Below are 19311 nucleotides of genomic sequence, written 5' to 3' on the forward strand. Positions count from 1 at the left end.
TTGCTATTGTTTGATTAGAAATCTGCTGATTTAAAACTGGACAGCTCTCTTGTTCCCACTCTCATTAAATGTAGTTGCTGAGATACGATCAAGACGAATTAGAGGTTGACATCCCTCTGCCTATTCAGCTAGAAAGCTAAGAAGAAGAGCCCTGAATTTGTTAATGCAGCCAGGTTCACCTTTCTTTCTCTGAAGCCAAATAGTCTTGATTCACTTAATAAAAAACAGATTTAGCATTTATCTCTGACATTTGGTGTCTTTTTTGCCAGGAGGCTATGGTTAAGATCAGTATTGAGTTTATTTCATTTAACAGGCTGAGACCTATGCTAGTCTAAAGATGCAGAGAAGACTTAGAGGCCTAGTCCTGGCCCTTGAGAGATTTTGTCTGTAGGGAAAACTTGTAAACATTTATAATACTAATGGGAAGAGCTAGAAGCTAGCCAGAAAAGGAAGCTTTTAACTCTGACTGTGGGAATTAAGGCGGGTTTCATAGAAACATTTGCCTTGAGCCTTTAAGGATGAGTGGAATTTGCCAGATTAGTATCTCTCCAACAATGTGTCTGATTACAAACTTCCTAGAAGCCCAGTTACTGTTATCTGTAGTCCTCTACAAAAGGTGGAGAATCTCTTCGTCTTTCCTGTTGATTATTAATTGCCTATTTTTCCTGCTTTGTCTGGCACAATGGGAATTTCAACAAATGCTTATTGAATGAAAGAATAAACGAATTAACACCTAGAATCATGGTGGGATCAGCCAAGCCATTTATAGGCAGGAGCCTTATTCTTATTACAGTTACATGCTGTCTCTGAGGCTCTGCTCACATTTGTCACAGGCATTCTGCCATCTCTGTATTACATGAGTTCCCCTACATACCTCTTTATTATAGATTGTGCCCAGTTTCCCTACTACCACTCTAGTAGCAGAAAGAGCACTAGACTTTCAGTCAGACAATCTAGGTTTCAGTCCTAGCTGAATTTCTTATTGACTAGCTGGAAGTTCAAATAAGTCATTTCTCAACTTGACTTAATTCATACACTAATGAGATTATAAAGACCTATTTTACAGATACATTCTAGAATTTTGTGTAAATAATGGTTGCAAAAATAAGAGTGTATCCTTTTGATAATAGACAATTTTGGAATCCTTGACTACTCTAGTTATTTTTATCTAGTACAAAATTATGCTTTGAAGTTACTATTTTCATGATTACTTTTGTATTATTTTTCTAATCTGGGTTTTAAATCAGTATTGTTCCAAGCATCAGCTTTTGTTAGCCTTTCTTCAGCCTAGCCTCTCTGTTTAGACATTTCCTTTAGTTAAATATCCCACACAGTATGTTTTTTTCATTTACTATCATTACATCCTTATTTAATATGAAAAGAAAGATCCCCAAGCTTCTTTGAAATCTTCCTTTTGGCAGATTTTCACAAAAAAGTTTGTATCATTGTGAATGTCTTCCTTATTGTATGTATTCACTGCTGTAAACTGTTATAACCCTAACTGTGGCTGTTATTAACTCAGATGTTCTAGTAAGGCAGCACCAAGAAGTTAGTGAACAAATCGTTAGGTCCTTTTGTTGCTATCACTGTTAAAGCAACATAACTATTAATTGTCTTGTTGAGTTTTACTATTTAGTTTCAGGTATTTTATTAACTGTCCAACTTAACAAAAACCCTTTTAAGAGAGCAGGTGCGATTTCATATGGACTGTTTCTCTGTCATTTTTTTTTTTCAAATGGCAATTAAATGTTACACACTCTTAAATAAGGACTCTAATAGAGGCACATGTTAAGAAATTTCAAATTATCAGTTTAACTAAAATAAAAATCCATTTTAGGCTTTTTGAAATAGAACAGACTTTTCAGGGATCTTGCTGTCTTCATGAATAGTTTGAGTTAACACAGTGTATCTTAAATGTGAATAACCTTAAATCCATTTCATTTAAAGAAAGTGCAGTTCTGTGGAAATTACTGCTCAAATTAGGTTTGTACATGTCAGCAGAAACCCAAAATGGTAGTCCCTGAAACTACATGCAGTAACCCTAACCTCTTCAGAGTATAAGGAAATAAAATGTACTAATACTCATAGATGATCTGGGAAGCTCTTTTAGGGAGTAGCATTTAGTTTTTGTCTTTGCTGCTCATAATACACTGATTCTAGAATTCAAAGAGTCTTATTTTTGTGGATATTTAATTGGGTCTTTCTCCTTTGTTTTCAGAGAAAGCTTCTTGCTATCTACCTCCACCATGATGAAAGTGTACTAACCAACGTGTTCTGCTCACAAATGCTTTGTGCTGAATCCATTGTGTCTTACCTGAGTCAAAATTTTATAACCTGGGCTTGGGATCTGACAAAGGACGCCAACAGAGCAAGGTAATACAGTTTTTCACAAGTTATAAGTTCAGTTTCCATTAAAAAAAAAAAAAAATGAAGTTCATTTGACTTCTTGTTACATTGTTAATGTTTTACAATCTCAGCATTAAATTATCTTCCATTATACTTCATTAGATGAAATCTGCTATAGCTAACACATGTACTTATTACAAATATAAAAGCATACTTTAACTTATAAAACCCATCTTAAAAAGTAACATGAAAATTTAAAAAAAAATTTTTTCCCTGCCTTGAAAAACAAAAACGTATTTTTGTCTTTTATCTGCAACATCAAGTATGTTTCTAGTAAGTTGTTGATTATTTAAAGAAAATCTGCATTTTTGGCATGCTCATAAAAATTAATGCAAATCTAATAGTTGCCTAGCAATAAGTTTGTTTACATATGTATGTATGTATGTATATAAAATAACATCAGTGAAGAGCGTAGAACGTTCTGAACTACTTCAGTGAAGTTGGTAATAGCTTTACTCTAGCATATACTAATTGATCTAATCGCTTTATTGCACATAGCCAGCAGGACATCCATATTCTCCATAGGAAGAAAAAAAGCCTTTTCTAGTTGTCAACATAAAATTTAGTTTGTTGATCATAATATCTGTGATAAGTAATTCTTTTCATAGTCTGCCTCTTGCAGTATCCTTTCTGAAATACATTTTCATCATATTTAAATTACACACGTGGTCATAAATTCCATGATACTACTTTGTGTTAACACAGTCATAATCACACACTTATAAACAGAGAGGAAGATTAAATGAATTCACTTCAAAGCAAGCCTATCACGGTTACTTAACAAGCAATTGTAGAATAATTAGAAATAATTTGATTTGCCTTTTTATTATTTTATGGATTCTTGAAGTTTTGGTCATTATTCAGACTTAATTTTGTGTAATCTGAATCTGAAAAAAAAAAAAAGATGGTTCTTCCCTTAATCATGAGGCAAAGAGTGGTGAAGCAATTTCTTCACCTAATACTTCATTTCTTTAAGCAAATGGTTAGGAAAATTCCTAGGATGACTTGGTTCTGCCTTGGAAATGTTCCCTGTTATACATAAATAAAGAACCTTTAGCACCTGTATTTGTTTAAATTAAATCAGGTTATTATTCACACTCAGTTAAAGGTGATGAAAAGCAGTGCCAAAAACAGATAAAAATGCAGCATCGAAGGTCTTTCATGAAGCAAAATACGTGGACTGAAGACTTGGCTAAATCTTTTGCCATTCACTGGCAATAAGGAATCTCCTCCTTTTCTTTTATCCACAGCTTGGTGGAGAAGGAAACACTATTTCTGAACCATCTGTAGTGGCTAAGTTCAGCTGGCTACCTGCTGTCATTTTGTTCTATCCTCCATTTAATTCTTTAGTTCCTTTTATTTTACAATGACAAAAAATTGCAGTGTAGTTTCTTTTGAAAAATAGTGTTTGAGGGTTTTTTTTTTATGACTAGCAATCAACAGCCATGTAATTGCTTTGTTATGTTTTACTAAAGAAGCCTGTTAAGTAGCACAACTTTGATACACTAGTAATAAGAGTTTGCAGGTTACAGAGACACCTGTGGTGACCAAAGCGACAGAAGCTGCTTATTAGAAAGAGCCAGTACAGCTGTGTCCTATTAACTCCTTATGACACTTTAAAAAAAAAATAAATAAAGGCTCTGTTTAACTATTTCACAGTGAATTGCAAGACAGACTATGAAGCATGATAGGCAGTTTCTATCCACACTTTAAAAAATATGATGTCTGTTATTAATTGTGACAAAAGTAAGAAATGATACTAACGACTGAACATAAAAACATCTGGAAATTCAGCTTAATAAACATTGATAGAAACTACAAATGGGACATTGTAATAAAAAAGAATGGAGCAATTTTGTGGAATTTAAGGTAATTATTGTGCTTACTCAAAAAGCTATTTCTGTTCATATTACATATTAAAATGAATTTTAAATTTAGGTGTTCCATTTCTCTAATATGTAGTGAATAGACTGCTTTAACTACTTTGATGAACAGTCCCATCATTATTGTTGAGGCAAATTGGAAAATACATATTTTATAAATACAAGATTAAAGATCATTAAAATAGTATATCTCCAAACCAGCAAAAGTGGATTTCCTTTTATCTATACAAATGTAAGATAATTAGGTTGATTTATTGGCATGGATTTCTTATTACCTGTCATAGATTCATTTAAAGAAAACTGCTTATTTGATTTCTTGCTACATGATCCTTCTTGGATATTTTATAGCACATTCACCAAAAGTTGTTTATATCACATTTATCCAAAAGGAAAAATAATAGTAGCAGGCATTTGGTTCTTTTAACTTTGACTGGCAAAATGCCTAACTTTGCATTCTCAATTCAGTTAAATACTGCTTGTACTAATATTTATTGATCAGTGGACTACATTTTTAAACATTTATTTACTTACTTATTTATTGTTTTTTGTATTTTATGGGCATTGATGTGAAGGTGTCTGATCCAGACAGTTGTGAGCTGCCACATGAATGCTAAGAGTTGAACTCTGGTCCTCTGGTGCTCTTAACCTCTGAGCCATCTCTTCAGCCTCATTTTCTTTTTTTCCTCAAGACAGGGTTTCTGTGTGTAGTTTTGGAGCCTATCCTGGAACTCACTCTGTAGACTAGGCTGGCCTCAAACTCACAGAGATCTGCCTGCTCCGCTTCCTAAGTGCTGGAATTAAAGGCGTGTGCTACTACCACCCAGCCAGGACAACATTTTCAAAGGGTTGGGGCATCAGTTGTGTATTGCTAGAGAACAGATTTGGGACATTAACATATTCAAAGTTAAAGTAATTTCCCCATAAAGCGAGGTTCTAGTATATGTTTCTTTCTGAGATTTATATCTGCCTGCCTACCTGTCCATCTCTCTTCCTGTCTTCCTGCTTTTCTGCCTTCTACCTTAAACTCAGGTGATAGGGGTTGAACCCAGAGCTTCAATCACACTTGGCAAACATACTACTGAGGCCAGGCCTAAACTCTGATTTCTTTATAATAGATACAGAATATTTGAAAATAAATTCATAGTAGTTTTTGTGGTCTCATACCTAGCTACCTATTTAGACAAATCATATGAATGTAGAGAATTCTAAGTCTGTGTACTATTTGTACTACATGCTTCCTTGGTAGCTTTCTCAGTCTAAAACTGATGTTACCTCTGGATATTTATGTTCAAGATGAGATTGAACTTGCTGATCAAATACTTAATAACTTAAGAAATATTATAATTAAGCCCATAGAACTGTCAGTCCTCTGGTCACAATTTACTATGAACGTTAGATTACATAGAAGATAAGTGAAAGTTCTTTATTAAGCCAAGTGACTGCTTTGGTTTTTACAGATACGAGTGCCACTTACTAATATAAATTAAAATTCCTGATATTTCTATTCTTTGCATTTTGGATACTGGGATTATGAGTATATACCACCATGTCTAGCTAAGAAATGAATTATTAAACATCCTATAAGATGTTTTGTGTTGATTTGGATTTCTCAAGTGTAAAATGATGCAAATAACTGCCTAAGTTGAGTACCTATGAAGACCAATCTATTTCAATATAAAATAAATTGTAATAAATTCTATATTGATCATGGAACATTCCAAATCTAAACTGAGACACCTAACTTTAGTGGTATTGATTAGTATTTGCCTTCCCCATTATTAAAGGAGATCTCCTAGAAAACCTTGTTTTATTAAGCAAATCACTTTTTAAACTTGGAAGAAAGAAATTCAGTAAGTATTTAGCAGCTTAACAATATTGCTTATAATTTCAGGGACTCTTAATTTGCTTTCTTAGTTTAAAAAAAAAAGTCTAGTATTGTTGGTTGTGGTCTAGTTGGATTTTTAGAACAGAAATGACAGAAAGCCCTTGGTCTTCTTCATATGTGCCAGAAATTACAATTTCCTAACTGTCCATATGACCAGTATTCCTGATAGAAATATAACATATACCCAAAAAAGAGAAAGAATTAAAAAGAACCAGATTATACTAAAGAAGGAAATTCTATAAATAAGTTCCAGACAGATCTGAAAATCTTTTATTAAATTTATTTTATGTGCTTGGATATGTGTGCCTGGTGGCCATGGAAATCAAGAAAGTGTTGGATTACTTGGAAGTAGGGTTAGGGATGGTTGTGAGCCACCATGGGTGCTAGGAATCAAACTTGGGCCCACTGTAAAAGCAACACTTGCTCTTAACCAATGAGTTATAGCTCCAGCACCTACAAAATAACGTGATATATATTCTTCCATGTTTATTCAGTGAGTAAATACCTAGTTAATATTTAATATGAACCAGAATTATGCTGAGAAACTGAAGATGAAATGTTAAACAACACACCATATTACCCTGCAAAAATAGTTGATAAAATAGACAAAATATATAATTTGTAACATAAAATTAATGCAAAGCGCTTAAAAGTGAATTTCATTGTGAGTTGCTATATCCAGTAAATCACAGAAGGACTTGAAAGACATGATACACAGAAAGATACAACAAAGTTCCAAATTTTACTCAATCTTTTTAAAGATATGCATATTAGTAGCATTCCTAGCTTATTGGCTTACAAATTTACTACTATTTAAAACATCCTAACTTAAGTGTTTGGAATGGTCAGTGGCTGAGATGATTATAGAAATAGAGATGGAGCTATCAGCTGATGTAAACCTATATGGTATGAACCAGGCTGAGAATTAACTTCACCCATCTGGGATAAGATGGATGCAAAGAAGTTTTATTAGTGACTTGAACCAATAATGACATATGCTCAGTTAGTTAGTGGAGCAGAGATCAATTGTCTTTTTAGGTGTCTAACAACAGAAAAATATCATGGAGTCAGGAAATACAATAAAAAAAACAAAACAAAAAATCCTTTTTAGTTCAGTGTATATTCTTAGTGTATTGATGCTTGCCTGTGGAAGAATGATTACTTAAAATTTAAAACAGATGTCACCATCAGGAAGTCTTGTATCTCCCCACCCTGTTTCCATTGCCTCAATCTGGGTTAATACACTTTCTATATGTTCCCTTAGTATCCCCTGGCTTGCTAACATTAATAGTATTTATCCTGCTGTATGGTGTTTCCCTGATAGGTTGTCATCCCTCTGGGGTTCTGTGTCTATAATCTCATTGCTTTGCACATTGTCTTTTTGAAAAGTAAGTACCATATTTGTAATAAGTAAATAATCTCTTGTTGGGCTTGTTAAAAAAATAATGAATAATGGCAAGAAAATTAGAAATGCTGTTGTGTCTCTAATTGTATCATCTTCCCCTGAAGCCATAGGAATATTAAAACCAAAGTCTTTCTTTCCCTTACAAAATGAACAATAACAACAACAACAAAAATGCCCCAACTTAGCACTGTTTCCTACTGATCCCAGAATATCATATATTATACTCATGTGCCCCTGGGCCATCTGACAAAAGCCTTGACTCTCAATGTACATAAATTCATCTAGAGGTTCCATAATTTTTTCCTCTTTTACCAAAGCTCTGATACCCCAGAAGCAATCAGGCATTCAAAATGGGCCATTCTCAAATTGTACTGAACTTCCTCTAGTGGTGATAGCATTAATGAAAGTAAAAGTCTATGGGACAAGAGTATTGAACTGTCCATATGGAGAGATACATACTAGGGCCAAGTATATTTCATTTAAGCACTATGCAATTACTGTAAATAATACTATAAAAAGCACCAATATGTATTAGGTTTTTTTTTTGTTTGTTTGTTTGTTTGTTTCTTCTGTTAAATCTATTTGGATACTTGTTTGGTACATTGGAACATTGGCATGAAGGACATATACTTTTCATAGGTTCTAGGCTGAAGTTGCTTCATTAAGGAAGATCACCTAACAACTCTGGCAAAGGCAAAGCACAGTATTAACCAAGAATCTGTGATGATTAATGAGTACCTCTTATTCTCATCAGGAGCCTTGATAATGCAAATGTAAATACTGGTATACAAAATCTCATTACAGCAGAACTAAAATCAAACACTCAGCTTGACTAGGGTAGTACCAACTAAATAGTTCGACAGCTATGGATACTGAAAAATTGCTAATGTAAATTTTTGCACAAAGGGTTAAATCAGGCATTGTGCAGTATTTTCTAAAGAACTACAAAAGTTTACCTATGAATTTCTGATAGTGCCCAGGTTACACAGATTGCATGTAACACATATATCATTGTGTTAAATTTTGTATGCACAGTTAATACACGTGTTCACAGACATGATTCCATTGCCTGTGGATATTAGCTTTTGAACTTATGCCCTTGGATTTGTTGTTTCAAGTTCATGCAAACTTCCGCTGTTAGGATGACAGGTACTTGTTAGCCTTAATACTCAGGTGATAGTTTTCCACATTACTTAACCTTGGCAAGAAGTAATTGACTTAAACACTTATCATCAGTGAGTTGTCTTCATCTGTATTTTCCATCTCAGTAATTAGTCATATTCACAGTGGCTTATCCTTAATTCCAAACTCCTCAGTTGTTCATGACTGGCTGAAATCTAACTGACGATGTTACTCTAACTTTATCCTTCCATTTAATCCAACAAATATGGCCCAGGTGCAAGGACTGCGTGAAAGAGAAGAAGAGTGTTAATTTCCAGCTGGTACCCTAGGAACAAATACAGATTCTGCAGAGTTGTCTGATAAAACAGATGAATGTGTTGTGGTCTGGGTACTAAGACTTCCAAAGAGATGTCATGCTGGACTTCCATATAATTTTCCCCAAACAGCTTTATTCCCTTCCTGCAACATTTACTTCTAGTACTTTTAAAGGAAGTGTATTGCCATCCTAAACATCCCAGGTCAAGGACTTAATTAATGCTTTAAAATAAAGGTTCCAAAACACCAGGAGAGTTTGTCATTTTCTCCCTGGTTTGTTTTGTGAAGAGGGAGGAGAGAAGGTGAGGAGGAACCCCTCCTGTTCCATGATTACATCCTGCCCACTCATTTTCTCCTTTTCTCCTCTGCTTTTGATTTTTAGTGGCGGTCTTAACAGAATGTCAAGATCAATTTGCAGCATGGTTTAACTCAAGGTTTGCGTTCTGCCAGCAGCAATTGTCCCTGCAAACAATGCCGTGTGTTCTTGTAACTTCAGAAGCTTTTAGAAGGATCATGGCAAGGGCAGCATCTAATGACTTTATTAGTGTAGGGTTTCAAAATGGGCTCAGTAATTGTTCATATCTCTTTGTCAGCAAGTCATAATTACTGCTCAGCATTGCCCAGGAGTGCACTTGTGAGTAGTTTCCTAATAGTACTGAAAGAAAGGGAAAGGGGCAATGGGTGAAAGGTGATGGCCTCATACTATTAAGAGTAAGCTAGTCTCTATGCAGATGATGGATAAGCCATGTGTAATACATTCTTTACTCTATAAAAATGTATTATCTTTTAAAATATCCTTTGAAGTAATTTAAAGTTATCAGTTTACAATTTGTTCTTAATTCCAATTTCAATACTTCCCACACCACTTCCTAGTCCTGCAATTACAACTGTGTGATGGTACATGACTAAAACCATTTGTGGTAGGAAAGTCCATCTGTCCTCCCTATTGATCTTATTAATATTATTCAGGGAATGTGCATTTAACTCATATAGTTGTCAGTGGGTAGTGTATATGAGAATTTTTGCTAGAAAAAAAAAACAGTACAAATGCAATACTATTGAAATGCAAGTGTAAAGGCATATTACTGTAAATTTGTTTTGTTTCAAATCCTGCTTTTGTCATGCAACTTATTACTAAGTTATTCTGTGTTTTTCCTTAAGTATGTACTTTGATCGTTTTAGATATACAGAATTGAAAGCATCTTCACTGTTTTCACATGCATGAAGCCTGAGTGTAACACCAAACCTTGGCACCTTTGTGATCTATGCCTAAATCTTTCTGGTTTTCTTCTGACTCCTTCTAGTGTACTTATGTATAGTTGTATGTAAGTACTCACCTCCAGTGGCTCACTGTCTTATTAGATGTATAATGTCATAAAATAGTGCCATCAGTTAGGTGATCCAGTGTTTATATAGATTCCAAAACATGAATCACCAACTGAAACAAATTATTCTTAAAGATATTTATAAAATGAAATATTTTGTAAGACATATGTCTCATTATGTTCTTTGCTTTCTTTCTTGCTTGAAGGTGAAAAGACATAAATTTCCATTCATAACTTCTGTCATTATTCATCTTTTTTGTTAAATTTATTTTAATAATTTTTTACTTTTGAAATTATATTTACATGATCATCTTCTCTTTCCTCCTTCCAACCTCTCCCATGCACACTTTCCCTTGTTCTGTCTCTAATTCATGACCTCTTTTTCTTTATTGTTACACAGACGTGCACGTGCGCACACACATACACATACACACACAAACACACACTCCTAAGTACATAACTTGCTCATATTACCTATGTGTATATAATCTCAGGGCTGACTATTGGCATTGAAGAACCAATTGAGGGGTGCTTTTACCTGGGGAAGACCATTTTCCCACTCTCAGCATTCCCCAATTGCTTACAGTTCTTTGCTCTGGTTGAGGCCCCACAAACTTTCCCCCTTCCATGTTTGTGTGTCTACTAGTGTCATCACAAACTGATAAAAATGCAAATAACAAAAAATTGTGTGAAGCTGAGACCCAGCTGCTACATCTACAGCATCATTCCTGTACATAAGGCCCAAGGATCATTAAAGAGGTTGCAAAAGATTGTAAGTCAGAGAAGCATGAAGTTTTTGTCTACTGTAAATGTCAGAGAGGCTACATCCATGAGGCCTTCTTTTTTAAAGAGAGGGCCTTATTATGTAGCCCTTAAAGGCCAGAAACTTGCTATATGGATCACCAGGTAGACCTGAACTCAGAGAGATCTGCTTGCCTCTGCCTTCTGGGTGCTGAGATTAAACACATGTGCTACCACACCTGGCTTCATTATGAATCAGTTTTTATTTATAGTTGTTTCTGAAGGGTTTTTACTAATTATATGTTCTATATTATTTAAATTAGTTCCTGTCCCATAAATGCTAGTAATAAGTCAACCAGAAAAGTTTATAAAAGAACCTGTTAATTTAATCATATAAAATTATGTGGAAACTGGTTTTTCTGATGTTTTGCACAGAATATTCTTGTCAGTCTATATAGGCAAATATTAATGAGTAATAATTTTAATGTCCTAACTTACTAGTTAATACCCTTGTCCATGGAAGAGTTCTAATACTCTGTAATATATTTCGGTAACCCCTTTATGAAACAAATTTTGTGTTCTTCCCTCAAACACATGCCTATATTTCTGAAATTGTTAGCATTAGTGTACCAGGAAAAAAAGAGATTTTTATTGTTTACTTTTTTCAAAGCTGCCTACTGCTTTTATCTGTTTTGGCTCAGTCTGTAGTCACTATTTAGAGAATCTTGAATAGATTGTTTTCCTTTTCTTGCCATATTATCAGCACTAAACAAATTTTTTTTGTTTGTTTTTGTTTATATGCAGTTACTATGTAGCCTTAGCTGCCCTATAGCTTATTATGTCTACTGTCTGGTCTCAGTTCAAGCTCACAGAAGTTCACCTACTTCTGCCTCCTAAGTGTTGAGATCAATGGTGTGCACCACCACCACGGCTGATCTAAAGTAGTTTTCTTTTATCTATACTTTCTGCTCACCAAGATTTCTTTGACCTGGGTGTGATACATATCCATACTCTTCATTCACTGAACACATTATGCTGCATTCTACTCCTAAGAAAGCAGAAGCCATCAACAAGACAAATCCTGATTCTGTGTCCTACTGTCTCATTTTAAATGGTCCCTCTTCAAAAAGGTCTCACACCCAGCATTCTCTTTCATAGCACCTCTACTACTTATGAACATTTTAACATTTATTCTCTAGCTCTTCCACTTAGAGCATAAGCTTAATAAGGGGCCAGTGATATATCAATTCTTTTTCACACTTTTCTTGTTATAAGACTCAGTATTATTTATTAGATGTTCTAAGAGTACAGGATGGTTGAAAATATAGATGAGTTTTAAATTTAATCTGACCAAAATTCAAATTATAACTATGCTATACAATAACTATAAAGATCTTGAGTAACTTATGTAAACCTGTATTATGATGTAGCTTCCATATTGTAAAATGGAGATTAAGCCACATACTTCAAGAGTTGTTATTAGAATTTAATGAAAAGATAGATTTTAAAATTTGTCATAATAGTAACAAAAATGGCATGGTACTGGCATAGAGACATACATACAAATTAATTGAGTACAATAGAAGACTGAGATGCAAATGCACAAAGTTGGGCCTATGAGATAGTGCAGTGGGTAAGGGCATTTGATATGCAAACCTGGAATCAGAAGTTCAATTCTCAGAATCTACATAAAGTAGGAGAGAATCAACCCTACGAACTTGTTCTCTGACCCCCCCCCACATGTGTATACTACACATACCCACCAGCACCATGCAATCACATATACACACAATAATAATGAAATAATAATAATAAATTTTAACTAATCCAAACAACCAAAGATAACAAGATTACTAGGAGAAAAGATCGCCCCTTCTACAAATGGTGTGAGAAACTAGATATCTACATGTAGAAGAATGAAACTAGATCCTGCACAAGAAGAGCTTAATGTAAACCATGAAACTCAGAGGTAAAACACTTCAAAATAGAGACACAGATAAGGACTGTCAATGAGACTCGGGTAGCTCAGGAAACAAGACTAACAGTCAACACACATAGAACCTCATGAAATGTAAAAACTTCTATATAGAAAAGGAAGCATCAGTTTAGTAACGAGATAACTTACAGGAGAAAATGTTAGCCATCTTCACATCTGCCAGAGGATTGATAGCTAGACTACACAAAGAACAGAAAGTACTAAATGACACACAGTTAAGCGACCCTGTCAATAAGTGGAACAATAAACAATTATCAAAAAAATGGTATAGAAATGGCCAGTAAATAAAAAAGAGAAAGGGCCAGTAAACATATGAGGGCCTATGGGATGGCTCAGCAGGTAAAGGATACCTTTACCTTGTAGCACAAGCCTGCTGCTCTGAGTTTGGACCCCAGAACACATGTAAAGGTGGAAGGAAAGAGCTGACTCCACAGTATGCCCTCTGACCTCCACAAACGATCATAAGCTGAGTACCTGAAAACAGTCTCTTTATTATCTCACACATGGAGCAACTAAGAACACTGGTATGGCATAGGTTTGGAAAACAACTTCAGAAAGTCATTCAGTTAGCAATCCATATACCATGGCATGCTCTCACATATGTATGCTTACGTGCATACACACATGCATTCATACACACACAGGAAGGAAGCTAGGAAATATAGTATGAAAAAATGTTAACCTTTACTACCCAACAGAGAAATGGAAATTGAAAGTACATTGAGATTGCATCCTATTTAATTCAGAATGACAGTAATTAAGAAAACAAACAGCAAATACTGACCATGATATGGACGAAAGCAAAACCTTCTATACTGTTGCTGGAATATAAAGTAGTCTAGGCACTATGAACATGAGTAAGGAGTTTTCTCTGACATCTGAAAAGATTCCCACCATATGACCTGTTTCTGCTGCCCTTGGCTTTTTATCAGCAGACTCCAAGTCAGCTCATCATAGACATACTATATATATATATACTATATATATCCATAGACATCAGTGTCTATGGATGCACTTTTCACCATAGTAGAGGTATGTAACCAACCTAGGTGTCTAATAACATCAAAGGAATGCATACAGAAAATATGCCATTGTATATACAATGGAAGTTTTTCTGCCTTAAAAAGAACAGTATGTTGATTGCAAGAAATTAGATGCAACTAAAGGTAATCGTTTAAGGGAGGTAAGCTACTCTCAGACCAAGACCATGTTTTTTCTCATTTGTGATTCCTAGGTTTAATATACATGAATAAAAATTGTATCATATAGCATGATAATAGAAGTGAAACTGGAGAGGAAAAGGAGTTATCAGTAAGTGGGGCAAGAAGGAGGAAGATTAGGGTATGAGTAGATTTATGCTCAATATAAACTTTGAAATTAAAATGAATTTTTAATACTTTTTTAAGTGCCATCAGCCAATGAGATGGCTCAGTCCATGGCGTGCCTGTCTGGGACATAAATAGTCAGGAGAAAACTGACTCCACATCACATGCACCCCAAAATAAATAATTTTAAATGCCTGGTATATGGTACTTAGTTCATTTGATCATACATATGTACATGATTTTTGTCTCAGATAGATAAAAATATTCAGAGGATAAAAGCAAGTAGTTTGTGTTTGAGACCACTCCCCAAGTGACATAACCTATTTCTGAATCTTATCCTAAACAATCCCCTAAAGGTTCTTATTTGTCCTTCTGAGTTCCAGATTGTCCAAACTTAGCGTGGCTCATGGTCTTAGCAGACTACCAGCATTCATACACCACTCTTAAAAGCTTCTGTTCTAGACTTTACAGGGAACTTAGAGTGAATTTGCTGGTATTATTTTTCTTAATCAAGCTATTTACAGTTTTCTTCAGATTATTGTTATCTGTGTTATTCGTTACTTTACTACCCTAGTTATTCTATCCATTTGTTTATCCCCCCAAAATACTTATTAATAAGCATTCATTCTTTGCCAAATTGCTAAGCTTACATTGGGAAGACATTCTCATCCCCCTTTTCTCTTCTCTATGTTTTCTTTTTTTAATTTGTCCTTTACAGTTTTCCTTTGTTAAAAAAAAAAAAATGAATGCAGCTGTTACATTAAATACAGTGTTAAAATAAATCAGATGAAAACAAGCTAACAATGGTAAATAGGTGAACATTTATAAACACTGAGGTTCACTTAACTTTTCTACAATAAAACCAAATTCTGCTCAATAATTCTTGCAGTGGATGGGGAAAAAGACGTTCTTAGGCATCAGTAACCATTCATCACACATTTTACTGTTGTAGTTACTGTCTTGTATGTGAATCCTAACAATGCCTCTCCAGATTTCCTGGCATTCAAGTATGAGTTTAATTATATAACTCTATTTGAAAATCATTAAGAATTGTAATAGATGGCTATTTTCTACTATTCTTTTGCAAAAGGCCTGTTATTTTAAATGAAATTTTAAAATATTAAGCCCCTGTAGAAAATAGAGGGTTTTAAATTAATTTTTTCAGTAATGGTAATTCTTTAAGGAGCTTAGGTGATACGGCCCCTAACTGCTTTTTGATGATGTAAAACATGGCAGATGTATACCATAGAGAAGTTCTGCACTGTTGACATATCTGTTCACTCTTGTCAAGTATCAGCTGTCTCAAGTGACATGAACCCTTATCGACTGCTGATTTTTAGTTGATATTGGTTGAAAGCTTTGCTGATTGACTGAAGAAGTGCTAATACATTGCAGTGTTCCTCTTTTATATTTCCAAGACTTTCTTCCTGTGTGTGGAGTCTTAGCTTTCCTACATTTCTATCCTTTAGAATGATACTGGTTTTCATATATGATATTATGTATGAATTTCAGGATTCTAAGGGAAACTAGCTAGCCCTAGAATAAAGAATGCTGAAATGTTTTGTATAATAAAATCATAACATCTCCAATTCTGGCAGTTGAAAAAAAAAAATTAAGGAACATGCCAAAATGGGAGATGCAGGTACATATTTCAATTGTTTCTCTCACAGGAGGGCATTGTCTTATGGCTGGAAGTTATACAGTAGGAAACTTATTGTAGGAAATGTATCTTTAGTTGGTGAGGAAGAGAGTTTGTTTTGACCCTGAAGCACATAAAAGGGGAAAGTAGTATTGATAATCTACAGACTAATTCTGTAACTAAGTGTCATTGTCTTCATTATATAGATGAGAATGCAGAGGCTTACATAAAGTTGTCCAAAGAAACAACTAATAAACAACTACAGTAGGTCCTTAGTTGCTTTGGTCTTCATGTGAAAGAATATGTTAATGTTTGGGTATTTTATAGCTCTCCTAAGTCAGTGGGTGATTTGTTTTTAAATATAAATTTACAAAACCTCTATATTTTGCTTTAAAAAAATTAGAAAAGGAAATTTAGAATCACAAACTTGTCAATCAACACCTACTTACTTTGATTGTCCTAATAAAGGTAGAAACTCAGGGGAATCCTGAAGACCATCATAATTTATACTGTTTTTAAATTAAACAGATTTCAGAAGCAGTTATAAAACAAAAAAAGAAGGCTGTTTTTCCAAACTTGTCATAGTGCAGATAAAGGTTACTGAAGCATGACTTGGGCCATCTACACAATAAATATATGTTAAGCATTAGGTATCATGTACAGAGGTGGGTAAGAGTAGATTTGTTTCCTGTTTAGGAACACCAACTTGCACTGTAAATTTTAATCTCTTATTCTCTGTATTTTCCCCTAGCACATAACCTAAACTATTAAATGCAAGCCCCAGCCATAGACCTACTGGTTGGAGACTTTGATTAGTCAAAGCCAAAATATTCTCAGTGTCCTTAGAACAAAGTCATAATCTTGTCATATGTCCAGTAAGAGCTTTCTGTTTATTGGCCAGTGAAGAACAAAACAAAGAGGAAATGTGTAGAATATAATGTTCGCCCACTCTCTTCTATAGCCCTTCTATGGTTTTGTGATTTACACTTAAGAAAACTTAAGCTTATCTCCTTACTACAGATAAGCAGTACTTTTTTCTTTCTTTTTTTGGGGGGTGGTGGTGTGAGACAGAGTTTCTCTGTGTAGTCCTGACTGTCCTAGGACTCACTTTGTACCTCAGGCTGGCCTCAAACATAGACATCTGCTTTCCTCTGTCTCCTAAGTACTGGTTAAAGGCATGTGTTAAAATGCCCAGCTTAGATAAGCAGTACTTATTGCAAATGTCTGGTGGTAGGGAGGAGAGGAGAGTGATTTCACAATTCTTTTGTATTTGGAGTTTTTTGAGTTGCCAATACTATAGATTTTGGATTTTTAGATTAGGAGTGCTCTAGCTAAAAAAAAAAAAAAAAAAAAAAAAAAAAAAACTGGTTACTGACTTAAAAAATTATTGTTTTCCTCCAAAAACAATTACAAATTAGTCTTTCATAGCTTAACTCCTCCCCAGTTATTAAACTGTCAGGTCTCAAGATGCGGTTTATAATCAACAAAGAGACTGAAAAGTTACAGTCTGGGGGGGGGGGTAAAGGTTTGGGGGTTATTATGATTTGATTTTCTAGCATATGGCAGGTCTATATTCATTTCCCAACAGCACCAAACAACAAAAAATCATGTAGGTTGTTTTTTTTTTTTGGGGGGGGTGTATGCTGTTTGTGTTTTGGTTTTTCAAGACAGGGTTTCTTTGTATAGCTTTGGAGCCTGACCTAGAACTTGCTTTGTAGACCAGGCTGGCCTTCCAATCACAAGAGATCTGCCTGCCTCTGCCTCAGGAGTGCTGGAACTAAAGGTGTGTGCAGCTACCACCAGGGGGTGTGTTCTATTTTTAAAATCTATGTAGTTATTTATTGACACAACTTAACAAAGTTTATGCTTCAAACAAAAAGAGCTTTCCCCCTCAATTCAATCCTCCCCAGATCATATCCTGTTTTCTTAAAATTGCCTGTAGTCTGCCTATATATCTAAAATGACGGTTTTGATCATTAAATAATTACGCCCTCTTCCCCAATATGCCTGCTTCACAGACTTTTTCTTAATTAAATACTTGAGGATATTTGTTGTATGTTTTTGTAGTGATTAAAACTGAAAATACATAACTAGCTTAGAATTGTTAGAAACACAAAAAGACGTAATCTACTCAGTGGAATATTATTCAGCCATCTCAAATGCCAATATATTACCATGGTAAAATTTGAGTGATAATCGTTCTTATGCCATTATTAACCTGCAGTGTTAATTGTGTACACTGATTATATCCCATGGAAGCATATCTACTAATTAAAGGCCCAGGTATAAAAGTCATAATTTGAGGGTATGTATGCACATATAATTAATTTTAATATATACTGCCTAATTGCCAGTGAAGTTGTTACCAATTCCACTCATATTAACTGTGGATAGACATGACTATTTCCTTAATATTTACTAATCTGACAGTTGGGGTGGGGAATGGGGCTTAGAATGACTTTAAATGAGATTTAGGTCAGGGCTAGAAAGTTGACTCAGTGGTAAGAGCACTTGTTGCAATTTCAGAGGTTCAATTCCCAGCATCCACATGGTGACTCACAACCTTCTGTAACTTCAGCCCCAGGAGATCTAACACCCTCTTCTGACCTGTGTGGGCACCAGGCACACACATGGTGCACAGACATACATTCAAGTAAACACTGATACACATAAAATAATAAAATAAATAAAATTTGTAATTAAGAATAGTTATTTTGAGTATTGTCACATACGTCTTAGACTTAGCTGCTTCTGTAAGCTTGTGTTTTACTTAATAGTTATAAAAATTCTTTGTATTTTAAGCCTTGTAATGTGGTTTGAAATTCAGAGGGCTTTTTCATTTCTTGACTTTTGTTATAGTTTTTGCCATATAGTCAAAGCCATCTGTTTTGTCTTTATGCTTTGTTTTACTCTAGACATACTTATCTTCTTGTGAACTGCAATTACATTTTTTTCAGAATTTCATGTATAAGTACTATATTTGCATAATTTTCAACCTCCTTCCTCTCTCCAATTCCTTGCATATCACCCTTTGCACTTCTTCTCAAGTTCATGACCTCTGTTTCTACAGTTTTGTTTTACTTACTAACATGCACGCAAACCCACTTCCTTGGCCCACTTTGTGTTGTTTTTATTATTATGTGTATATATTCAGATCTAAGTATTTGGGATTGGATAATGTGTCAGGTGACTTCTCTTTGGAGAAAACTGATTCTCCTTCTCTCTGAAGCCACTGTTTCTCTGAAGCTCTTCTTCTGGGGAAAGGCCTT

General features: G+C 34.6%; 1 protein-coding gene across 1 annotated transcript in view; it reads left to right on the forward strand.

Annotated features, from left to right (window-relative positions):
• Window positions 1–19311, forward strand: part of Faf1 (Fas associated factor 1) — a 271924-nt gene that overhangs the window by 179728 nt on the left and 72885 nt on the right. The window contains exon 13 of the mRNA XM_051188455.1: window positions 2219–2373. Within this exon, the coding sequence (XP_051044412.1) occupies window positions 2219–2373 (155 nt within the window). The remainder of the gene's footprint in view (window positions 1–2218; window positions 2374–19311) is intronic.

Source organism: Phodopus roborovskii, unplaced genomic scaffold (assembly GCF_943737965.1).
Source record: "Phodopus roborovskii unplaced genomic scaffold, PHOROB, whole genome shotgun sequence".
Lineage (NCBI taxonomy): Eukaryota > Metazoa > Chordata > Mammalia > Rodentia > Cricetidae > Phodopus > Phodopus roborovskii.